Below are 26,727 nucleotides of genomic sequence, written 5' to 3' on the forward strand. Positions count from 1 at the left end.
TCTGCCATTGCCGCTCTGCTTTTCGTTCCGCCCTGCCTGTTTATGTATGCGACTGCTGTTACATTGTCCGACTAGATCTGCACGGGATGATCTTGAATAAGATGTGCCGCTTGTAGAAGGCCATTGTAAATGGCTCTCAATTCCAGAACGTTTATGTGAAGGCAGGCTTCCTGACTTGACCATTTTCCTTGGAAGCTTCTCCCCTGCGTGACAGCTCCCCAGCCTCGGAGACTTACATCCGTGGTTACCAGGACCCAGTCCTGAATCCCGAACCTGCGTCCCTCTAGTAGGTGAGAACTGTGTAGCCACCACAGGAGCGAAATCCTGGCTTTGGAGGACAGGATTATCTTCCGGTGCATGTGTAGGTGGGATCCGGACCACTTGTCCAACAGGTCCCACTGGAATACTCTGGCATGAAATTGGCCAAACTGTATGGCCTCGTAGGCCGCTACCATTTTCCCCAACAACCGAATGCATTGATGGATCGACACGCTTGTTGGTTTCAATATTTGTTTGACCATTTTCTGGATTTCCAGAGCCTTTTCCACTGGAAGAAATACTCTCTGTACTTCTGTGTCCAGAATCATCCCTAAAAAGGACAATCTTGTCATTGGTTCCAACTGCGACTTTGGAAAATTCATGATCCAACCGTGTTGTTGGAGCATTGACAGGGAGAGTGCGATGTTCTGCACCAACTGTTCCCTGGATCTCACTTTTATCAGGAGATCGTCCAGATAAGGAATTATATTGACTCCTTTTTGACGAAGGAGGACCATCATCTCCGCCATCATCTTGGTGAATACCCTCGGTGCCGTGGAGAGACCGAACGGCAACGTCTGGAACTGGTAATGGCAATCCTGTACTGCGAATCTCAGATAAGCTTGGTGAGGAGGATAAATGGGAACATGCAAGCAAGCATCCTTTATGTCTACTGACACCATGAAGTCCCCCTCCTCCAAACTGGAAATCACTGCCCTCAGGGATTCCATCTTGAACTTGAACCTTTTCAGGTAGAGATTCAGATTTTTCAGGTTTAAAATCGGTCTGACTGAGCCGTCCGGCTTCTAAACTACGAAGAGGCTTGAATGAAAACCATCTCCTTGTTGTGACAAAGGTACCAGGACAATGACCTGATCCTGACAATTTTTGAATTGCCGTTGTTACTGCCTCTCTTTCTGGAAGAGTAGCTGGCAAGGTCGATTTGAAAAATCGGCATGGGGGGACGTCTTGAAACTCCCGTCTGTACCCATGGGACACTATTTGTAAAACCCATGGGTCCACTCCAAATTTGACTGAAAAGTTTCAGACGTGCACCCACCCGAGCGGACTGCCGCAAGGGAGCCCCAGCGTCATGCTGCAGATTTGCCAGAAGTAGGGGTTGACTTCTGCTCCTGGGATCCTGGAGACGTTGCAGATTTCTTTCCTTTTCCCATTCCCCTACCTGCAAAGAAGGGGGAACCTTTAGCCTTTTTGTATTTATTGGGCCGAAAGAACTGCATGTGAGAGTGATGTGTTTTTTTAGCCGATGCAGGAGCATAAAGCAAGAATGTCGACTTACCTGCGGTAGCCACCGAGACTAACGCATCCAGCCCATCACCAAATAAGGCCTCACCTTTATACGGGAGAGCCTCCATATTTCTTTTGGAATCTGCATCAGCATTCCACTGGCGAATCCACAACGCCCTCCGAGCCGATACTGCCATGGTAGCGGCGGTTGAACCCAAGAGTCCAATATCATTCATAGCTTCCAGCATGTATGCGGCGCGTCTTTGATATTACCTAACGTTAGGAGTAACTCATCTCTATCAATCGTGTCAATTTCCGATGACAAGTTATCTGACCATTTTTCAATAGCACGAGTCACCCACGCGCAAGCAATGGTGGGTCTGAGCAGCGTACCATTGGCCACATAAATAGACTTTAATGTAGTCTCCATTTTGCGGTCTGCCGGCTCCTTTAGTGAAGCCGTCCCAGGTGCAGGGAGAATCACCTTTTTTGTTAACCTTGACAGTGCACTGTCTAACACCGGGGGTGACTCCCATCTTTTCCTGTCCTCTAAAGGGAAAGGATAAGCAATCTGAGTCCTTTTGGGAATATGAAATTTCTTTTCAGGATTCACCCAAACTCCCTCAAAAAGAGTATTGAGCTCGTGGGAAGGAGGGAAAGTTACCTTACATTTCTTTTCCTTATAGAAATAAGCCTTCTCCTGGGGTACAGTAGGGGCTTCCGTAACTTCTAAGACCTCCTTTATAGCAACAATCATATATTGTATGTTTTTTGCCAATTTAGGATCTATCCCCCTGGGATCACTATCGTCGACACAAGAATCAGAGTCCGTGTCAGTATCAGTATGTACAATGTTTGCAAACGGTCTCTTATGTGACCCAAAGGGGTCGCCTGCGGATGAGACAGCAGAACCCTGAAAAATCACATCTTCAACTGATTTTCTCCAGCTTTCTGCATGAGACTCAGACTTATCTAATCTCCTACTGATATGATTCACACTATCACGTATTTCTTTCACCCATTCAGGCTCGTGGCGTGCCGGCAGCGTCACCACATTACAACTTTGTGTCCCTAAAATGGCTCCCTCAGGGGAAGAACTCCCAGCCTCAGACATATCACACACGTGCACAAACACACCACAGACACTCCGGGACTTATAGGGGACAGACCCACAGTAAAATCTGTCAGAAGGACACAGATAGGAGCAACCAGTTCACAAACCCAGCGCCAGTAACACAATGCCTGTGAAACATAAAATGCCCACTGACATACAGCGCTTTTTTATAATGTAAATACACAATGTAAAGCACCAATTTCACTGTGCCCCCCCTGTTTTGCACCCTGATACTTGTATTCAGTAGTGGAGGAGGACCAGCGTTGTCTCTGCAACCTGAGGAGAGAGAGAAAATGGCGCTGAGCAGTGTGCTGGTTGAGGAGGAAGCTCCGCCCCCGCAATGGCGCGTTTCTCCTCAGAGATTCTGATAATATTTATACTGGCGGGGGTAGGGCTGTGCCTCGCCATCTTATGCCCCCTTTCTACCAGTTTTATAAGGTTTCATGCTGCCCAGGGCACCCTGCAGTGCCTGTGTTGTGTGGGCAGTATGGCGCGCTGCACTCCCGCCAGCCGAGCTGGTACCTTTAGCAGTCACCTTGATTGAAGATCTCTCTTCTAACACTCACCAATCTTCTGACTTCTGGCTTTGCAAGGGAGGTGACGGCGTGCTGTGGGAGTGAGCATCTAGGCACAGCTAGTGTTCAGTACCCTTCAGGAGCTAATGGTGTCCTGTCAGCCAGAAGCAGAGCCATGAAACTCTTTAGGAAGTTGGTTCCTACTTCTGCCACCTCAGTCCCACGAAGCAGGGAGACTGTTGCCAGCAGTTCTCCCTGAAAATAAAAAACCTAACATCAGTCTTTTCAGAGAAACTCAGTAGAGCTCCCCTGGAGTGCATCCAGTCTGCCTGGGCACATTTCTAAAACTGAGGTCTGGAGGAGGGGCATAGAGGGAGGAGCCAGTTCACACCGTTTGAAAAGTCTTAAAGTGCCCATGGCTCCTGCGGAACCATCTATACCCCATGGTACTGAAATGGACCCCAGCATCCTCTAGGACGTATGAAAAAGAAAGATAAATAGATAGATAGATAGATAGATAGATAGATAGATAGATAGATACAGTCAGTGACCGGAGGATATATCAGAATACGCTTACGATTTATTCTGTAAGGTATACTCTTTGTCAACTAACGCTGTCTCAAGACATGTAGGATACTTAGGTGTTTGTAACGTCTCAGCTCAGCGCTGTATACAGGCGGCTTTACAAGGGAGACCTTGCCCTGCAATCCCGGGGACCTGCTGCAGCTACACTGTGAAGATGGCACCCAGCGTCCCAGTCAGGGAGTGAGGGAGAGAGTGAGGCAGCTACAGGGAGGAAAATCTGCGAGGAGAGGGACAACAGGTCAAGCGTCGTCTCCCCTATGCTGGACTTCCACCCCAGGTACTAGTGAGCCTTATTAAATGGGGTGTTAGTACACCCGACCTGCACTCCATTGCCCTGGTGGTCTAGTGGGGACCCTGCCCAGTGACAGGGTCCACACCAGTGCGGCAACCCATCTCCCTAGGTTGTGCACAGAACGCGATTTAGTGGTGGGTCCCTTACCTCCTCCCCGTAGCACCCACGCAAACCAGGAGAGTAGTCTGCGACTCTGTACCTAAGCCGTGACGTCTCCATCGCAAGTACCCGGGAACCAGGCCAGCGGGAATATGCGACGCCACTTGGGAGGTGATGGAGCTGCAGAGCTGAATGTCAATCTGACATACAGCGCTGACAGCTGAGCCAGAGAATTTTTCTTTGAAAAAGCTTTTCAGGGCTGCCCAGTGCAGCCCTCCTGTTAGGTGACCTGCTGCTGCAGGCATCAACTCGAAACGGAGCTCTCAGTGCCTGGAGGCGGGGTTACAGAGGAGGCCCCTATGCATCCTGGGACAGCTAAAGCTTTAGCCTGTTGGTGCCTCTGGATCAAGATCCACTCTACACCCCGATGTTTGCCTGTGTACTCTGCTGCAGAAATATTATACACATACACATTGTACATACACACACATATATATATATATATATATACATAAACACACACACATATATATACATAAACACATACACATATATATATATATATATATATATATACACACACAGACACACACACATATATATATATATATATATATATATATCTACATACACATATATATATATATATATATATATACATACATACATACACACACATATACACACACGTGACTACACATAGCAGGAATTCCCACCCCCCAACGAATCCTGCGTTTGCACCTCAAATTGTTATCATATCTTCACGTAATGGTTATACCTTCCATTGTAACCTATGTTGTGCGCCCAAAATGGTTGCCTTGCCATATACTTTCATGGCTGGAATGAACAATCTGTGTAACTGATGACTATGAGGGCACCATATACTTTGTTTTATTTTTTATAATTATCTAATGTAGCCATTGTATTGAGCCCAAGATTACTGCCTGCTTTGTAATATGGTTTAGTTCCTGCAAATGTACAGCTCTTTGAATCTTTATTACATGATGATCAATGAATACAGGTAGAAAGAAAGGCATAATAACAGGTATTGTATACTGACCTCAACCCCACACTCCTTGTCCATAATAATACTACCCTTCTTCTCCTTACATTCCTCGCTCACATAGTAGCTCAATAGATCAGGTTTTAAAACAAACCAGCGCTCAGTCCATGTCCTCCTCAAATTAGCCTTCTTTAGGAGGTAACCCTGACAATATAAGCAAACAGAAATAATGGCAAACATTATTATTACATGTATTGTATTATCACAAGGTTATTAACCTGTGATATTGTTTACTAAAATACCATCATTTGCCTAATATAATGGATTTGTGAAAACTGCCTAACAAATCACTGTTAGTCATAGTTGTTTATACGGGTTGGGGGTCGGCATACAGACGTCATGATCCCGGCCGCCAGAATGCAGGCATGGGGGCGAACGCAACGAAGCCCCTTGCGGGCTCGCTGCACTCGCACTTGGTGTCGTGGACACCCATGAGTGGGTAAAGCCTGGGCCCCCTGTTGGCATTCTGGTGGTCGGGATCCCGGTGTCTATATGCTGACTGCCGGGATCCCGACCGCCGGTAACATAAGTATATCCCATCTATACAAGTGCAGGGCAGCAGAGAAATGTAGAGAGTAAGCAGATGCTGAAATATTGGTTTACTGGAGCAAGAAAAACACTTTGGTGTTAAATCTTAAGAGTTGTTGTCAATCTAATGTTGAACTAAAAAGATATATATATATATATATATATATATATATATATATATATATATATATAATAAGAATTTACTTACCGATAATTCTATTTCTCGTAGTCCGTAGTGGATGCTGGGGACTCCGTAAGGACCATGGGGAATAGCGGCTCCGCAGGAGACTGGGCACATCTAAAGAAAGCTTTAGGACTATCTGGTGTGCACTGGCTCCTCCCCCTATGACCCTCCTCCAAGCCTCAGTTAGGATACTGTGCCCGGACGAGCGTACACAATAAGGAAGGATTTTGAATCCCGGGTAAGACTCATACCAGCCACACCAATCACACCGTACAACTTGTGATCTGAACCCAGTTAACAGCATGATAACAGAGGAGCCTCTAGAAAAGATGGCTCGCTACAGCAATAACCCGATTTTTTGGTAACAATAACTATGTACCAGTATTGCAGACAATCCGCACTTGGGATGGGCGCCCAGCATCCACTACGGACTACGAGAAATAGAATTATCGGTAAGTAAATTCTTATTTTCTCTAACGTCCTAAGTGGATGCTGGGGACTCCGTAAGGACCATGGGGATTATACCAAAGCTCCCAAACGGGCGGGAGAGTGCGGATGACTCTGCAGCACCAATTGAGAGAACTCCAGGTCCTCCTCAGCCAGGGTATCAATTTTGTAGAATTTTACAAACGTATTTGCTCCTGACCAAGTAGCTGCTCGGCAAAGTTGTAAAGCCGAGACCCCTCGGGCAGCCGCCCAAGATGAGCCCACCTTCCTTGTGGAGTGGGCATTTACAGATTTTTGGCTGTGGCAGGCCTGCCACAGAATGTGCAAGCTGAATTGTACTACAAATCCAACGAGCAATAGTCTGCTTAGAAGCAGGAGCACCCAGCTTGTTGGGTGCATACAGGATAAACAGCGAGTCAGATTTTCTGACTCCAGCCGTCCTGGAAACATATTTTCAGGGCCCTGACAACGTCTAGCAACTTGGAGTCCTCCAAGTCCCTAGTAGCCGCAGGCACCACAATAGGTTGGTTCAGGTGAAACGCTGAAAACACCTTAGGGAGAAACTGAGGACGAGTCCTCAATTCCGCCCTGTCCGAATGGAAAATCAGATAAGGGCTTTTACAGGATAAAGCCGCCAATTCTGACACGCGCCTGGCCCAGGCCAGGGCCAACAGCATGACCACTTTCCATGTGAGATATTTTAACTCCACAGATTTAAGTGGTTCAAACCAATGTGACTTTTGGAACCCAAAAAACTACATTGAGATCCCAAAGTGCCACTGGAGGCACAAAAGGAGGCTGTATATGCAGTACCCCTTTTACAAACGTCTGAACTTCAGGGACTGAAGCTAGTTCTTTTTGGAAGAAAATTGACAGGGCCGAAATTTGAACCTTAATGGACCCCAATTTCAGGCCCATAGACACTCCTGTTTGCAGGAAATGTAGGAATCGACCCAGTTGAATTTCCTCCGTCGGGCCTTACTGGCCTCGCACCACGCAACATATTTTCGCCAAATGCGGTGATAATGTTTTGCGGTTACATCCTTCCTGGCTTTGATCAGGATAGGGATGACCTCATCCGGAATGCCTTTTTTCCTTCAGGATCCGGCGTTCAACCGCCATGCCGTCAAACGCAGCCGCGGTAAGTCTTGGAACAGACAGGGTCCTTGTTGGAGCAGGTCCCTTCTTAGAGGTAGAGGCCACGGATCCTCCGTGAGCATCTCTTGAAGTTCCGGTTACCAAGTCCTTCTTGGCCAATCCGGAGCCACGAATATAGTGCTTACTCCTCTCCATCTTATCAATCTCAGTACCTTGGGTATGAGAGGCAGAGGAGGGAACACATACACTGACTGGTACACCCACGGTGTTACCAGAGCGTCTACAGCTATTGCCTGAGGGTCCCTTGACCTGGCGCAATACCTGTCGAGTTTTTCCCAACGGTTTATAATCATGTGGAAGACTTCTGGGTGAAGTCCCCACTCTCCCGGGTGGAGGTCGTGCTGAGGAAGTCTGCTTCCCAGTTGTCCACTCCCGGAATGAATACTGCTGACAGTGCTATCACATGATTTTCCGCCCAGCGAAGAATCCTTGCAGCTTCTGCCATTGCCCTCCTGCTTCTTGTGCCACCCTGTCTGTTTACGTGGGTGACTGCCGTGATGTTGTCCGACTGGATCAACACCGGCTGACCTTGAAGCAGAGGTCTTGCTAAGCTTAGAGCATTGTAAATGGCCCTTAGCTTCAGGATATTTATGTTTAGTGATGTCTCCAGGCTTGACCATAAGCCCTGGATATTCCTTCCCTGTGTGACTGCTCCCCAGCCTCGCAGGCTGGCATCCGTGGTCACCAGGACCCAGTCCTGAATGCTGAATCTGCGGCCCTCTAGAAGATGAGCACTCTGCAACCACCACAGGAGGGACACCCTTGTCCTTGGTGACAGGGTTATCCGCTGATGCATCTGAAGATGCGACCCGGACCATTTGTCCAGCAGGTCCCACTGGAAAGTTCTTGCGTGGAATCTGCCGAATGGGATTGCTTCGTAGGAAGCCACCATTTTACCCAGAACCCTTGTGCATTGATGCACTGAGACTTGGCTCGGTTTTAGGAGGTTCCTGACTAGCTCGGATAACTCCCTGGCTTTCCCCTCCGGGAGAAACACCTTTTTCTGGACTGTGTCCAGGATCATCCCTAGGAACAGAAGACAAGTCGTCGGAACCAGCTGCGATTTTGGAATATTGAGAATCCAATCGTGCTGCCGCAACACTACCTGAGATAGTGCTACACCGACCTCCAACTGTTCCCTGGATCTTACCCTTATCAGGGAATCGTCCAAGTAAGGGATAACTAAAATTCCCTTCCTTCGAAGGAATATCATCATTTCGGCCATTACCTTGGTAAAGACCCGGGGTGCCGTGGACCATCCATACGGCAGCGTCTGAACTGATAGTGACAGTTCTGTACCATAAACCTGAGGTACCCTTGGTGAGAAGGGTAAATTTTGACATGAAGGTAAGCATCCTTGATGTCCCGAGACATCATGTAGTCCCCTTCTTCCAGGTTCGCAATCACTGCTCTGAGTGACTCAATCTTGAATTTGAACCTCTGTATGTAAGTGTTCAAAGATTTTAGATTTAGAATCGGTCTCACCGAGCCGTCCGGCTTCGGTACCACAACAGTGTGGAATAATACCCCGTTCCCTGTTGCAGGAGGGGTATCTTGATTATCACCTGCTGGGAATACAGTTTGTGAATGGCTTCCAAAACTGTCTCCCTGTCAGAAGGAGACATCGGTAAAGCCGACTTTAGGAAAACGGCGAGGGGGAGACGTCTCGAATTCTAATTTGTACCCCTGAGATATCACCTGAAGGATCCAGGGGTCTACTTGCGAGTGAGCCCACTGCGCGCTGAAATTCATTGAGACGGGCCCCCCACCGTGCCTGATTCTGCTTGTAAAGCCCCAGCGTCATACTGAGGGCTTGGCAGAGGCGGGAGAGGGTTTCTGTTCCTGGGAACTGGCTGATTTCTGCAGCCTTTTTCCTCTCCCTCTGTCACGGGGCAGAAATGAGGAACATTTTGCCCGCTTGTCCACGAAAAGACTGCGCCTGATAATACGGCGTCTTCTCATGTTGAGAGGCGACCTGGGGTACAAACGTGGATTTCCCAGCTGTTGCCGTGGCCACCAGGTCTGAAAGACCGACCCCAAATAACTCCTCCCCTTATTAAGGCAATACTTCCAAATGCCGTTTGGAATACGCATCACCTGACCACTGACGTGTCCATAACCCTCTACTGGTAGAAATGGACAACGCACTTAGACTTGATGCCAGTCGGCAAATATTCCGCTGTGCATCACGCATATATAGAAATGCATCTTTTAAATGGTCTATAGGCAAAAATATACTGTCCCTATCTAGGGTATCAATATTTTCAGTCAGGGAATCCGACCACGCCAACCCAGCACTGCACATCCAGGCTGAGGCGATTGCTGGTCGCAGTATAACACCAGTATGTGTGTAAATACATTTTAGGATACCCTCCTGCTTTCTATCAGCAGGATCCTTAAGGGCGGCCATCTCAGGAGAGGGTAGAGCCCTTACAAGCGTGTGAGCGCTTTATCCACCCTAGGGGGTGTTTCCCAACGCACCCTAACCTCTGGCGGGAAAGTATATAATGCCAATAACATTTTAGAAATGATCAGTTGTTATCGGGGGAAAACCACGCATCATCACACACCTCATTTAATTTCTCAGATTCAGGAAAACTACAGGTAGTTTTTCCTCACCGAACATAATACCCCTTTTTGGTGGTACTCGTATTATCAGAAATGTGTAAAACATTTTTCATTGCCTCAATCATGTAACGTGTGGCCCTACTGGAAGTCACATTTGTCTCTTCACCGTCGACACTGGAGTCAGTATCCGTGTCGGCGTCTATATCTGCCATCTGAGGTAACGGGCGCTTTAGAGCCCCTGTCGGCCTATGAGACGTCTGGACAGGCACAAGCTGAGTAGCCGGCTGTCTCATGTCAACCACTGTCTTTTATACAGAGCTGACACTGTCACGTAATTCCTTCCAACAGTTCATCCACTCAGGTGTCGACCCCCTAGGGGGTGACATCACTATTACAGGCAATCTGCTCCGTCTCCACATCATTTTTCTCCTCATACATGTCGACACAAACGTACCGACATACAGCACACACACAGGGAATGCTCTGATAGAGGACAGGACCCCACTAGCCCTTTGGGGAGACAGAGGGAGAGTTTGCCAGCACACACCAAAGCGCTATATATATACAGGGATAACCTTATATAAGTGTTTTTCCCCTTATAGCTGCTGTATTGTTAATACTGCGCCTAATTAGTGCCCCCCTCTCTTTTTTAACCCTTTCTGTAGTGTAGTGACTGCAGGGGAGAGCCAGGGGAGCTTCCCTCCAACGGAGCTGTGAGGGAAAATGGCGCCAGTGTGCTGAGGAGATAGGCTCCGCCCCTTTTTCACTGACTTTTCTCCTGCTTTTTTATGGATTCTGGCAGGGGTTAAAATTCATCCATATAGCCCTGGGGGCTATATGTGATGTATTTTCGCCAGCCAAGGTGTTTTTATTGTTGCTCAGGGCGCCCCTCCCCATGCGCCCTGCACCCTCAGTGACCGAAGTGTGAAGTGTGCTGAGGAGCAATGGCGCACAGCTGCAGTGCTGTGCGCTACCTTGGTGAAGACAGGATGTCTACTGCCGCCGATTTTCCGGACCTCTTCTGTCTTCTGGCTCTGTAAGGGGGCCGGCGGCGCGGCTCTGGGACCTATCCATGGCTGGGCCTGTGATCGTCCCTCTGGAGCTAATGTCCAGTAGCCTAAGAAGCCCAATCCACTCTGCACGCAGGTGAGTTCGCTTCTTCTCCCCTTAGTCCCTCGATGCAGTGAGCCTGTTGCCAGCAGGTCTCACTGAAAATAAAAAACCTAAACTAAAACTTTCACTAAGAAGCTCAGGAGAGCCCCTAGTGTGCACCCTTCTCGTTCGGGCACAAAGATCTAACTGAGGCTTGGAGGAGGGTCATAGGGGGAGGAGCCAGTGCACACCAGATAGTCCTAAAGCTTTCTTTAGATGTGCCCAGTCTCCTGCGGAGCCGCTATTCCCCATGGTCCTTACGGAGTCCCCAGCATCCACTTAGGACGTTAGAGAAATATATATTTATATTGTGGCAGGAGAGGTACTTTGTCACCTGTAAGCTACACACAGGGTCCTGGGGGTGGATGGGAAGTGTGGATGGACCAGGTTCCCATCCATTTGGCCCAGACCAGGTCTTATAGGCTTCTTAGCCCAAGAAGCTGCTTCATCAGCCAGCAGCTGGGTGCTGGGTTTAAAGCAGAGTCTCTCCCATGAGTCAGGGCTCCTGAAGGCAGTTAGTTGTCCAGGTGATAGGCATGCTAGGGACAGTGGGATCCGGAGGGCTGGGCCACTAGTGTCAGGATGCCGGGACTTGGAGGGTTCCTTAATAAGTTATACCCCTTTTCCACTAGCTCTTTAAAACACGGGTAAATGCGACCCGTGTTTTTCCCTAGTGGAAAAGGGTCCCCCTGCAAATTCCCGGATCAAGTGATCCGGGAATCCTACCCAGGTAGCTTGCCGGGCTGAACATGTGTTCAACCCGGTAAGCTGTGTAGTGTGAACGGGATCCGTGTCGAGGCGACACGGCTCCCGTTCACAGTGTATGGGAGGGCGGCGCTGGGAGATCAGTGATCTCCCAGCGCCGCCCGCGCCGTGCCAGCAGGAGCGTCACCAACCCGGCAATATGTGGGAAAGAGGGCTGTAGCATGGGTCGCAGCCGTGTCAGGCGACACAGCTGCGACACAGTGGAAAAGGGGTATAAGTGGGAGTGAGGCAGGGCCTAACCTCCCTGGTTGTTTATACTAAAGACAGTGATTTTTGTTTTATGTATATCTTTGTTTTTGAGTTACCTGAATAAAAGGTATTTGTTATTTTTGCAAAAGCCTGGAGTCGGTCATTGGTAGATTTTTGTAGCAGAGCACATTCTAGCAAGTCTCCTGTTACAAAATGTGTGTGTGTGTGTGTGTGTGTGTGTGTGTGTGTGTGTGTGTGTGATATAGTTTCATGTTACATCTTAAATTCAATCATCTTGACTGGTTTAAAACACGTGTATGTAACAAAAAGGCAGCACAGTACAATGATATCACTATGTCCCCCAATACAACTACTGATGCACTCAAACACAACTATAACTGTAGTGTAATGTGTGGAAACACATAAGGGGGCCACGATTCTGGCGAGTCTGCCCAATTGATTTAAACTGGCAAAAAGGTAAAAGGCAAAGCCTCTATTAAATTATTGCTCATTTAGAAAAAAAAAAGTCTGACAGACTCACCAGAACTGCAATGATGCATTCATCACACAGACTACTACATTTCCCCCATAGGCTTTTTTTTTTATCAACCATTGTTTGAAATCTATGGAGACAAACCCTGAAATCAAACAATCAGAACCTACATTGTGATGTGTCTCTCTCTCTCTCTCTCTATATATATATATATATATATATATAGAGAGAGAGAGAGAGAGAGAGAGGGAGAGAGGGAGAGAGAGAGAGAGAGAGAGAGAGAGAGAGAGAGAGAGAGAGAGATACATACATACACACACAGTATATAAATAGGTGTTGTGGGGTAGAATGAAGCTAAGTGGCGATGGTGAACATCAGGTTCTGTGTGGAGCTGGAGGGATACGCCCGCACAGAAGAGAAGGCAGGTGTGAGACAGAGCAAGCTATGAGGGTGTGATCACACACAGGAGTTTACAACATGTATAATCTAAAAAATAAAGTGGGGCAAAAAAGTATTTGGATAGCCACCGATTTTAAGTGGGTCAACTTGCACAAAGATGAGAGAGGTCTGTAATTTACATCATAGGTACACTTCAACTGTGAGAGACAGAATCTGAAAAAAAACTAGGAAATCACAGTGTATGATTTTTAAACAATTTATTTGTATATTCTTGCGGAAAATAAATATTTGGACAATCAAAAAGTTTAACTCAATACTTTGTAATATAACCTCGGTTGGCAATTGCAGAGGTCAAACGTTTCCTGTAGTTCTTGACCAGGTTTGCACACACTGTAGCAGGTATTTTGGCCCACTCTTTCATGCAGATCTTCTCTAGATCTGTCATGTTTTGGGGCTTGTTTTGGGGATGTCACTGGGCAACACGGACTTTCAACTCCCTCCACAGATTTTCTATTGGGTTGAGGTCTGGAGACTGGCTAGATCACTCCAGGACCTTGAAATGCTTCTTACGGAGCCACTTCTTAGTTGCCCAGGCGATGTGTTTGGGGTCATTGTCATGCTGGAAGATGCAGCCACGTTCCATCTTTAATGCTCTTACTGAGAGAAGGAGGTTGTGGCCCAAAATCTCACGATACATGGCCCCATTCATCCTCTCCTTAATACGGATCAGTCGTCATGTCCCCTTTGCAGAAAAGCAGCCCCAAAGCATGACATTTCCACCCCCATGCTTCACAGTGGGTATGGTGTTCTTGGGATGCCATTCATCATTCTTCTCCCTCCAAACACGGCGAGTGGAGTTCATAGCAAAAAGTTTGATGTTGCTCTCATCTGACCACATTACATTCTCCCAATCCTCCTCTGGATCATCCAGATGGTCACTGGCAAACTTTAGACGGGCCTGGACATGTGCTGGCTTAAGCAGGGGGACCTTTCGGGCGCTACAGGATTTCAATCCATGACGACGTAGTGTTACTAATGGTAACCTTTGTGACTGTGGTCCCAGCTCTCGAGGTCATTGACCAGGTCCCCCCGTGTAGTTCTGGGCTGAGTCCTCACCGTTCTCAAGATCATTGATACCCCACGTGGTGAGATCTTGCATGGAGCCCCAGGCTGAGGGAGATTGTAAGTGATCTTGTATTTGTTCCATTTTTTTTTTATAATTGCGCCAACAGTTGATCTCTTCTCACCAAGCCTATTGTCGAGTAGCTCATTCCAGCCTTGTGCAGAACTACAATTTTGTCCCTGGTGTCCTTAGACAGCTCTCTGGTCTTGGCTATGGTGGAGAGGTAGCAGTCTGACTGTTTGAGGGTGTGCAATGCAAAAGAAAAGGGAGTTGTTCCGCACTAGTAAATAATGGCAGACAGAACCTTATTACCCGGTATAATGTCTGAGACTGACTTTGGAAAATATGACAATGTGTAAAATATGCAGTCGGTGGTGCTCCCTGAGTCAGTGGGTTTACATGAGAGAATAAAAAATAGAAAAAGAAAGACTCTGTGCTGGGGCACTCTTATATGAAAACTTGATAAGACAATAAAATGTAACCTTTATTAAGAAACATATAAATATAGTGAGACAAACAAGATATGGTATTCTAAATGAAAATATAAAACTAACAAACAGTAAATACTGCCAAGGTGAATAATTCTTTTGTACAATAACAAGAGTAGCCTCGCATATGTCTACTAACAATAAGTAGATGGCTAAAATCTCCTAAAATGGTATCCCGTATGTTGATCTTAGCACCAATAAGATAAGTGGTTTGTTGCTTTGTTTGAGGGTGTCAACAGGTGTCTTTTATACAGATAACCAATTCAAACAGGTGCCATTAATACAGGTAACGAGTGGAGGATAGAAGAGCTTCTTAAAGAAGAAGTAACAGGTCTGTGAGAGCCAGAAATCTTGCTGCATGGTAGGTGTCCAAATATTTATTTTCCACAAGAATATATCAGTAAATTGTTTCAAAATCATACAATGTGATTTCCTGTTTTTTTTTTTTTGTTTTTTTTTGGGGGGGGGGGGGGGGGGGGGTTTAGATTCTGTCTCTCACAGTTGAAGTGTATCTATGATGGAAATTACAGACCTCTCTCATCTTTTTAAGTGGGTCAACTTGCACAATCGGTGGCTGTCCAAATACTTTTTTGCCCCCACTGTATATAGATATATCATGTATGTGTCAAACCAATTTGTGGTGTTGGTGGTGCTCCCCAGATTCAAAATGTTTACCAATATCTGTATATATTGCTTCTATTGCCACAGAGCAAAAAATAAGATTTTACTCACCGGTAAATCTATTTCTCGTAGTCCGTAGTGGATGCTGGGGACTCCGTAAGGACCATGGGGAATAGACGGCTCCGCAGGAGACTGGGCACATCTAAAGAAAGCTTTAGGACTATCTGGTGTGCACTGGCTCCTCCCCCTATGACCCTCCTCCAAGCCTCAGTTAGGACACTGTGCCCGGAAGAGCTGACACAATAAGGAAGGATTTTGAATCCCGGGTAAGACTCATACCAGCCACACCAATCACACCATATAACTCGTGATAGGAACCCCCGGTTAACAGTATGATAACAATGGAACCTCTGAATAGATGGTTCGCAATAACAACCCGATTTGTGTAACAATAACTATTTACAAGTATTGCAGACAATCCGCACTAGGGATGGGCGCCCAGCATCCACTACGGACTACGAGAAATAGATTTACCGGTGAGTAAAATCTTATTTTCTCTAACGTCCTAGTGGATGCTGGGGACTCCGTAAGGACCATGGGGATTATACCAAAGCTCCCAAACGGGCGGGAGAGTGCGGATGACTCTGCAGCACCGAATGAGAGAACTCAAGGTCCTTCTCAGCCAGGGTATCAAATTTGTAGAATTTTGCAACGTGTTTGCCCCTGACCAAGTAGCAGCTCGGCCAAGTTGTAAAGCCGAGACCCCTCGGGCAGCCGCCCAAGATGAGCCCCCTTCCATGTGGAATGGGCTTTTACAGATTTAGGCTGCGGTAGTCCCACCGCAGAATGCGCAAGCTGAATAGTGCTACAAATCCAGCGCGCTATAGTCTGCTTAGAAGCAGGAGCACCCAGCATGTTGGGTGCATCTAGGATAACAGCGAGTCAGTTTTCCTGACTCCAGCCGTCCTGGAAATATAATTTTTCAGGGCCCTGACTACGTCCAGTAACTTGGAATCCTCCAAGTCCCTAGTAGCCGCAGGCACCACAATAGGTTGGTACAAGTGAAAACCTGATACCACCTTCGGGAGAAAGTGAGGACGAGTCCTCAACTCTGCCCTATCCATATGGAAAGTCAGGTAAGGGCTTTTTTATGACAAAGCCGCCAATTCTGACACATGCCTGGCCGAAGCCAGAGCCAACACATGACCACCTTTCATGTGAGATATTTCAAATCCACGGTTTTAAGTGGCTCAAACCAATGTGATTCCAGGAACTTCAAAACCACATTGAGATCCCAAGGTGCCACTGGGGCACAAAAAAAAAGGGGCTGAATATGCAGCACTCCCTTACAACGTCTGCACTTCAGGCTGACATCCTTCCTGGCTTTGATCAGGATAAGAATGACTTCCTCCGGAATGCCTTTTTCACTCAGGATCCGGTGTTCAACCGCCATGCCGTCAATGCAGCCGCGGTAAGTCTTTGAACAGACAGGGCCCCTGCTGCAGCAGATCCTGTCTGAGTGGCAGAGGCCATGGGTCCTCTGAGATCAACTCCTGAAGTTCCAGGTACCAAGCCCTTCTTGGCCAATCCGGAACAATGAGTATAGTTCTTACTCTTTTCCTTATTATCCTCAGTACCTTGGGTATGAGAGGGAGAGGAGGGAACACATAAACCGACTGGTACGCCCGCGGTGTCACTAGAGCGTCCACAGCGATCGCCTGAGGTTCCCTTGACCTGGCGCAATATCTTTTTTATTGAGGCGGGACGCCATCATGTCCACCTGTGGTCTTTCCCAACGGTTTACCAGCATTTGGAAGACTTCTGGATGAAGTCCCTATTCTCCCGGGTGGAGTCTGCTGCGGAAGTCTGCTTCCCAGTTGTCCACTCCCGGAATGAACACTGCTGCCAGTGCTACCACATGATTTTCCGCCCAACGGGGAATCTTTGTGGCTTCTGCCATTGCCCTCCTGCTTCTTGTGCCGCCCTGCCTGTTTACATGGGCGAGCGCCGTGATGTTGTCTGATTGGATGAGTACGGCTGGTTTTGAAGCAGGGGCCTTGTTTGGCTTACGGCCTTGTAAAGGGCTCTTAGCTCCAGAAAATTTATGTGAAGTGAAATCTCCTGTTTGGACCACAGTCCTTGGAATTTTACTCCCTGTGTGACTGCACCCCAGCCCCGAAGGCTGGCATCCGTGTTTACCAGGACCCAGTCCTGTATTCCGAATCTGCGGCCCTCTATTAGATGAGCCCTCTGCAGCCACCACCGCAGCGACACCCTGGTTCTTGCCGACCGGGTTATCCGCTGCTGTATCTGGAGATGGGACCCGGACCATTTGTCCAACAGGTCCCACTGGAAAATCCTTGCGTGGAACTTTCCGAATGGAATTTCTTCGTACGAAGCTACCATTTTTCCCAGGACTCGTGTGCATTGATGTACCGACACCTGTCCCGGTCTTAGGAGGTTTCTGACTAGAGATGACAACTCCTCGGCTTTTTCCATTGGAAGAAACACTTTTTTCTGGTCTGTTTCCAGAATCATTCCCAGGAACAGAAGACGTGTCGTCGGGACCAGCTGTGACTTTGGAATTGAGAATCCAGTCCTGCTGTTGCAGCACTTCCCGAGAAAGTGCTACCCCCTTACCAACTGTTCCTTGGACCTCGCCTTTATCCGGAGATCGTCCAAGTACGGGATAATTAAAACTCCCTTCTTGCGAAGGAGTGTCATCATTTCGGTCATTACCCATGGTAAAGACCCTCGGTGCCGTGGATAATCCAAACGGCAGCGTCTGGAACAGATAGTGACAGTCCGGTACCACAATCTTGAGGTACTCCTGGTGAGGAGGGTAAATGGGGACATGCAGGTAAGTATCGTTGATGTCCAGAGAGACCCTGTAATCCCCCTCGTCCAGGATCGCAATAATCGCCCTGAGCGATTCCATCTTGAACTTGAATCTTTTGTTATATGTGTTCAAGGATTTTAAAATTAAGATGGGTCTCACCGAACCGTCCGGTTTCGGTACCACAAACATTGTGGAAAGGTAACCCTTTTCCTGTTGAAGGAGGGGTACCTTGATAATCACTTGCTGTGAATACAGTTTTTTGGATAGCCACCAACACTGCCTCTCTGGCAGAGGGAGTTGCCGGTAAGGCAGATTTTAGGAAACGGCGGGGGGGAGACGTCTCGAATTCCAGCCTGTACCTCTGAGATACTGTTTGAAGAACCCAGGGATCCACCTGTGAGAGAGCCCACTGTGCGCTGAAAATTTCTGAGACGGGCCCCCACCGTACCCGGGTCCGCCTGAGCAGCCCCAGCGTCATGCTGTGGACTTACCGGACGCAGGGGAGGACTTCTGCTCCCGGGAACTAGCTGTGTGCTGCAGCTTTTTTCCCTCTACCTTTTCCTATTGGCAGAAAAGATGAGCCTCTAGCCCTCTACTTTTCTGGGGCCGAAGGGACTGTACCTGATAATACAGTGCTTACTTTTGCTGTGGGGTAGCTTGTGGCAAAAGTTTTGATTTCCCAGCCGTAGCTGTGGAAACGAGGTCTGAAAGACCATCCCCAAACAGTTCCACCCCCTTCTAGGGCAAACTTCCATGTGCCGTTTTGAATCAGCATCGCCCGACCATTGCCGAGTCCATAACCCCCGTCTGGCGGCAATGGTTTTACATAGCGCTTATTAGTGATGCCAGTCGGCAAATATCCCTCTGTGCATCACGCATGTATAAAACAGCGTCTTTTATATGCTCTATTTTCAGCAAAATATTGTCCCTATCTATAGTATAAATATTATCCGACAGGGAATCTGACCACGCAGCTGCCGCACTGCACATCCATGCCGAGGCAATAGCAGGTCTCAATATAATGCCCGTGTGTGTGTGTATAGCTTTAAGGGTAGTTTTCTGCTTTCTATCAGCAGGTCCTTCAGGGCGGCCGTATCCGTGACGGTAGTGCCACCTTTTTTAATAAGCGTGTAACCGCTTTATCTACCCTAGGGGTTATTTCCCAACGTGACCTATCCTCTGGCGGAAAAGGGTACGCTGCTTAGAAATTATCAATTTCTTATCGGGGGAAGTCCACGCTTCCTCACACACCTCATATCAATTCCTCAGATGCAGGAAAACTACTGGTAGTTTTCTGTCACCAAACATAATACCCTTTTTTTGTGGTATCTGGGGTATTATCAGAAATGTGTAATACATTTTTAATTGCCTCGATCATGTAACGGGTGGCCCTATTGGAAGGTACACTAGTCTCATCGTCGTCGACACTGGAGTCTGTATCCGTGTCAACATGTGTGTCTGCCATCTGAGGTAGCGGGCGTTTTAGAGCCCCTGATGACATGAGACGCTTGGACAGGCAGAAGCTGAGCAGCCGGCTGTCCTATGTCGTCAAACCTTTTATGTAAGGAGTTGACACTGTCACGTAATTCCTTCCATAAGTCCATCCACACCGGTGTCGACCCCGCAGGGGGTGACATCCCATTCACAGGCATTTGCTCCGCCTACACATCATTATCCTCATCATACATGTCGACACAGCAGTACCGACACACAGCACACACACAGGGAATGCTCTGACAGAGGACAGGACCCCACAAAGCCCTTTGGGGAGACAGAGGGAGAGTATGCCAGCACACACCAGAGCGCTATATATCACAGGGATATCACCTATAGAGAGTGTTTTCCCTTATAGCTGCATAATATATATATACTGCGCCTAATTTGTGCCCCCCCTCTCTTTTTAACCCTTTTCTGTAGTGCAGGACTGCAGGGGAGAGTCAGGGAGCGATCCCTCCAGCAGAGCTGTGAGGGAAAATGGCGCCAGTGTGCTGAGGGAGATGGCTCCGCCCCTTTTTCGGCGGGCTTTCTCCCGCTATTGTAAAAGTTCTGGCAGGGGTTAATAAACACCTATATAGCCCCTGGGGCTATATATGGTGTCAGTTCGCCAGCCAAGGTGTTAATATTGCTGCTCAGGGCGCCCCCCCCCCAGCGTCCTGCACCCATCAGTGACCGCAGTGTGTGGTGTGCATGAGGAGCAATGGCGCACAGCTGCAGTGCTGTGCGCTACCTTGGAGAAGACCGAAGTCTTCAGCCGACGATTTTCCGGACCACCTTCTTGCTTCTGGCTCTGTAAGGGGGACGGCGGCGCGGCTCCGGGAACGGACGACGAGGTCGGGTCCTGTGTTCGATCCCTCTGGAGCTAATGGTGTCCAGTAGCCTAAGAAGCCCAAGCTACCACCACTTAGGTAGGTTCGCTTCTTCTCCCCTTAGTCCCTCGGTGCAGTGAGCCTGTTGCCAGCAGGTCTCACTGAAAATAAAAAACCTAACATATACTTTCTTCCTAGGAGCTCAGGAGAGCCCCTAGTGTGCATCCAGCTCAGCCGGGCACAGAAATCTAACTGAGGCTTGGAGGAGGGTCATAGGGGGAGGAGCCAGTGCACACCAGATAGTCCTAAAGCTTTCTTTAGATGTGCCCAGTCTCCTGCGGAGCCGTCTATTCCCCATGGTCCTTACAGAGTCCCCAGCATCCACTAGGACGTCAGAGAAAGAAGCAAAGAGTTTCACTATTTTTGGGGGCACGCTATGTGAGAAGTGTTTCTTTTCAATTTGACTGTTAATAAATAATGCAAATAAAATATTTACAAACAAGTCTATGTAAATACTGACTCAATATTTATAAAAAACAATCGCATTACTGCATACCTTGGTAGCAATCTTCAGTATAATCTCTACTATTTTACACCAGATGGACAGGAGTATCAGTATCCAACAATAGATCATTAGGTATGTACTCCTTCCATCATTGTTTAAATAGTCAATGTGAAATATGTAATCCAAAGCACCGTTTTGCATGAATACCATTCACAAGCATATACTGTATGTGTACAAAGACCCTATATTGTATATTCTTTACTCAAGATGGATCCTGTCCACAATGGCGTCTCACAAATTATAGAGAGTAATTCTCTATTAGTTATAGGAATGCAAAATTCAGATTTTTCCCAAAAAACAGGGTACCACAAAGCAAATGACAAATGAAAAAAAGACATTCAGAAAACAGGTATAGTTTATGACAGACATCTATATGCCAATCATGCGCTGATATCCTTTTTCACAGAAAATATATTTTTATATATTCTAATATAAATAGGTGGTGTATAATATAATAATAAAAAATAAAAAAAGTCTACATAAGTTATAGTTGTTAATCAGCACAAACTTTAACCCTATGGGCAGTACGAATGGTGTAATGGATGGCAATACTGCATCACAGCACTGAGGTCATGGGTTCGATTCCCACCATGGGTCTAACTGTGTGGAGTTTGTATATTCTCCCCGTACATGCATGAGTTTCCTCCGGGTACTCCGGTTTCCTCCCACAGTCCAAAAATATACTGGTAAGTTAATTGGATCCCAACACAAAATTAACCCTAGCATAAATGTGTGTGTATGTACATGTGGTATGGAATATAGATTGTAAGCTCCACTGGGGCAGGGACTGATGTGAATGGCCAAATAGTCTCTCTGTAAAGCGCTGCGGAATGTGTGTGTGCTATATAAATAAAATAATAATAAATAATATCCTGTCTTTTCAAGGTGGGATGCAGGAGTTTCCTGGGTGCATTCTGTCCCTGCAATACCAGATAGCACCAGGGACAGTCTAACTCCCTCATAGGACCTACCAGTGACCAATATAACTCCTCTTTTCATGGGATCACTGTCACCCAACCCTCTCATCTACCATCCAATTCAGTGGATAACGGCAGACAGTAGAAGTGGCAAGATGTTGTAGTGTCCCTATTTCTTACACAACTACAGTACTTCTCCATTATCTCTTCAAAACAACCATCTGTTAGCTGACATTAGACCACAAATATTTATTATTTATGTGTGTCCATCATTCCAACACTGTTCACAGTCCTCTGAAATTGTGACAAATGTTCCCTTTTGCACAATATATGTTTAATAATGATAATTTGACAATATTGTTGGTATAAAAAGTACATCATTTTTTTAAACACTTTTTTTCTGTGAAAGTGAATGTCAGTGTATGTTTTGCATACAGATGTTTGTCATATGAAATATGATTAATGTTTTTCTGACTTCATTTGCTCATTTCTCATTTGGGTAGAAAGGGTTCTCTCTTTCATTTTGAGATGCAAAATTTGTGACATCACCACTTTCCACAGCCTCACAATGACAAGTGGTCTTTCTGCACAAATGCAAGATTAATGATGTGGATCTGACATCACTGGGACAATAAACCCAGTGATGGGACTATAAACACATCATTAGAACTGAGAATATATAAAAATATTTTTTCTGTGAAAGAGGATATCAGCGCAAGGCCTGCATATAGATGTCAGTCATATAAAACATACCTGTTTTCTTAATGTCCTTTTTTCATTTGTCAATTGCTTTGTGGTACCATGTTTTGTGGGAAAAATCTGAAGTTTGCATTCCTATAACTAACAGAGAATGACTCTCTTTAATTTGTGAGACCCCATATTTAAAGCATACTTGCCTACCTGACCCTCTCCATGAGGGAGAAAATGCTCTGTTTCTGGACTTTCCTGGTAATGTATGATTGATAAAGGTGTTTCACCACAGGTGATGGCAATCATACATTACCAGGAAAGTCCAGGGACAGAGCATTTTCTCCCTCGTGGAGAGGGTCAGGTAGGCAAGTATGATTTAAATTCATCTTGTGCAAAAAATATACAATATAGGATCTTTGTACACATATGTGCTTGTGAACGGTATTCATACAAAACGGTGCTTTAGATTAAATATTTTCACCTTAACAATTTAAATAATGAAGGAATAAGTACACAACTAATGATATACTGTTGACCACTGATACTTCTGTCCGCCTGATGCATACTAGTATGGGTTATACTGAAGACTGCAAACAAGGTTTGCAGTAGATTGTTTTAGAAATAAAGTCAGTAATCACATAGCCTTGCTCATTAATATTTTATTTGCATTATTTATTAAAAGTTCAATTTTAAAACACACATTTCTCACATAGCGTGCCCCCAAAAAGAGTCTCTCTCTTTTAGGTTTCTTTTTGCGCTGTGGCAAAAGCAGCAATAAATACAAACTGTTAAGATAGAGTCCAGGTGGGGCTGGAGGAGACGCACAGTCCAAGTGGGATTGTGAAAGCCAATTAGCTCATTGCACAAGGAAGCCATTGAGGGTCAGAAGGCCAGTCCAGACAATATCTGGTACTGAGCTACATGTTACTGGGAATAAGCTAGGCCAGCGAGCCTGAGTGTGTGAGTAGGCCAGGAGGTGCCTTACCCGAAGCCTGTAAGTTACCTGCAGGGAAGCAGGACAGACTATGAGACTGTATATGTGAGTAGCTGTGGCAGACAAGCCAGGCTGAATCCTGTGATATACCTGTGAGAGGTAGGACTGGAAAGACTTTTAGAAACTTTGGGCCAAATGTGTTAAGCCTTAAAGTGGAGAGTGCTAAAGCACCAGCCAATCCGCTTCCTAACTGCAATGTTACAGGATGTGTTTGAAAAATTACAGTTAGGAGCGGATTTGTTAGTACTTTATCACTTTTTAAGGCTTAAAACATTTGGGTCTTTGTTTGCAGACCAGCTGGCCAAGGTTAGTGCCTTGAATGAAGACTAGTCTGCTTGTTATTTTCTGATAATTTCTACTGAATGCGGCCAATAAAGTTATATATATATATATATATATATATATATATATATATATATATATATATATATATATATATATATATATATATATACACACACACACAGCTCAAAAAAATAAAGGGAACACTTAAACAACACATCCTAGATCTGAATGAATGAAATATTCTCATTAAATACTTTGTTCTTTACATAGTTGAATGTGCTTACAACAAAATCACACAAAAATTATCAATGGAAATAAAATTTATTAACCCATGGAGGTCTGGAATTGGAGTCATGCTCAAAATTAAAGTGGAAAAACACACTACAGGCTGATCCAACTTTGATGTAATGTCCTTAACACAAGTCAAAATGAGGCTCAGTAGTGTGTGGCCTCCACGTGCCTGTATGACCTCCCTACAACGCCTGGGCATGCTCCTGATGAGGTGGCGGATGGTCTCCTGAGGGATCTCCTCCCAGACATGGACTAAAGCATCCACCAACTCCTGGACAGTCTGTGGTGCAACGTGGCGTTGGTGGATGGAGCGAGACATGATGTCCCAGATGTGCTCAATTGGATTCAGGTCTGGGGAACGGGCGGGCCAGTCCATAGCATCAATGCCTTCGTCTTGCAGGAACTGCTGACACACTCCAGCCACATGAGGTCTAGCATTGTCTTGCATTAGGAGGAACCAAGGGCCAACCGCACCAGCATATGGTCTCACAAGGGGTCTGAGGATCTCATCTCGGTACCTAATGGCAGTCAGGCTACCTCTGGCGAGCACATGGAGGGCTGTGCGGCCCCCCCCAAAGAAATGCCACCCCACACCATTACTGACCCACTGCAAAACCGGTCATGCTGGAGGATGTTGCAGGCAGCAGAATGTTCTTCTTGGCGTCTCCAGACTCTGTCATGTCTGTCACATGTGCTCAGTGAGAACCTGCTTTCATCTGTGAAGAGCACAGGGCGCCAGTGGCGAATTTGCCAATCTTGGTGTTCTCTGGCAAATGCCAAACGTCCTGCACGGTGTTGGGCTGTAAGCACAACCCCCACCTGTGGACGTTGGGCCCTCATACCACCCTCATGGAGTCTGTTTCTGATCGTTTGAGTAGACACATGCACATTTGTGGCTTGCTGGAGGTCATTTTGCAGGGCTCTGGCAGTGCTCCTCCTTTTCCTCCTTGCACAAAGGCGGAGGTAGCGATCCTGCTGCTGGGTTGTTGCCCTCCTACGTCCTCCTCCACGTCTCCTAATGTACTGGCCTGTCTCCTGGTAACGCCTCCATGCTCTGGACACTACGCTGACAGACACAGCAAACCTTCTTGCCACAGCTCGCATTGATGTGCCATCCTGGATGAGCTGCACTACCTGAGCCACTTGTGTGGGTTGTAGGGAGGTCATACAGGCACGTGGAGGCCACACACACTACTGAGCCTCATTTTGACTTGTTTTAAGGACATTACATCAAAGTTGGATCAGACTGTAGTGTGTTTTTCCACTTTAATTTTGAGTGTGACTCCAAATCCAGACCTCCATGGGTTAATAAATTTGATTTCCATTGATAATTTTTGTGTGATTTTGTTGGCAGCACATTCAATTATGTAATGAACAAAGTATTTAATAAGAATATTTCATTCATTGAGATCTAGGATGTGTTATTTTAGTGTTCCCTTTATTTTTTTGAGCAGTGTATATATATCTATATACACACACACACAAACACACGGTGGTCCATAAGTGCGGAGACACTCTCATAAAAAGGATATAAGTAAATATTAAACCAGTGGCATATCATAGGTGAAACACAAAGTATTACTGCAAGAACTGTGTTTTATGTTGCCCACATAAAAAAAAAAATCCAAACTAAACAGAAAAATAGTTATGAATCCCACCTGTTTCAGCACATCTTGAATCATCTCCTCATACAGATCTTGGATCGCCATGCTAAGTGTTTCCATACTAATCCCTCTTAGAATTTTTGGAGAAGCAACAAGTTCCAGGAACTGCCATACGGACAGCCCCTGTGTTAAGGAGGACATCATGTCTCCCAGCTCCATCTCTCCTACTTCTGATCGGGCTGTTGTAAGCAGCTTCTGCAGTAGGTATTGCACCTACAAAAGAAATAGCTGTTCACTAATTAAAGGTCACTCAAAGATAGCTGGAAAAGGCAATTGAACAATTAGATTTTTTTCTCACATAAAATGAGATTTATGGTAAGAACTTACCGTTGTTAAATCTCTTTCTGCGAGGTACACTGGGCTCCACAAGGAATTACATCGGGGTGTAGAGTAGGATCTTGAACCGAGGCACCAACAAGCTCAAAGCTTTGGACTGTTCCCAGGATGCACAGCGCCGCCTCCTCTATAACCCCGCCTTCATACCAGGGAGCTCAGTTTTGTTAACCAGTACCAATGCAGTAGCAGGTACCAGAGACGACAACCGATCGTAGCCAAATACACCACACACTCACAGCAGGAGACGGTGTCAGCAGCTATGTCAATACCAACCCAAAAAAGCTAAGTGCGTCAGGGTGGGCGCCTTGTGGAGCCCAGTGTACCTCGCAGAAAGAGATTTAACAACGGTAAGTTCTTACCATAAATCTCGTTTTCTGCTGCGGGGTACACTGGGCTCCACAAGGAATTACATCGGGGATGTCCCAAAGCAGTTCCTCACGGGAGGGGACGCACTGTAGCGGGCACAAGAACCCGGTGTCCAAAGGAAGCATCCTGGGAAGCGGCGGTATCGAAGGCATAGAACCTAATAAACGTGTTCCCCGAGGACCATG

At 46.5% G+C, this 26,727-nt stretch overlaps 1 protein-coding gene across 2 annotated transcripts in view; it reads right to left on the bottom strand.

The window, feature by feature from the left end:
* DEF6 (DEF6 guanine nucleotide exchange factor) overlaps positions 1-26,727 on the bottom strand; it is a 299,363-nt gene that overhangs the window by 127,330 nt on the left and 145,306 nt on the right. For both annotated transcript variants that reach the window (XM_063954909.1, XM_063954910.1), the window contains exons 4-5: positions 25,835-26,053; positions 5,172-5,318 (exon numbers count right to left, since the gene is read on the bottom strand). In XM_063954909.1, coding sequence (XP_063810979.1) covers positions 5,172-5,318; positions 25,835-26,053 — 366 coding nt within the window. The remainder of the gene's footprint in view (positions 1-5,171; positions 5,319-25,834; positions 26,054-26,727) is intronic.

Source organism: Pseudophryne corroboree, chromosome 2, assembly GCF_028390025.1.
Source record: "Pseudophryne corroboree isolate aPseCor3 chromosome 2, aPseCor3.hap2, whole genome shotgun sequence".
Lineage (NCBI taxonomy): Eukaryota > Metazoa > Chordata > Amphibia > Anura > Myobatrachidae > Pseudophryne > Pseudophryne corroboree.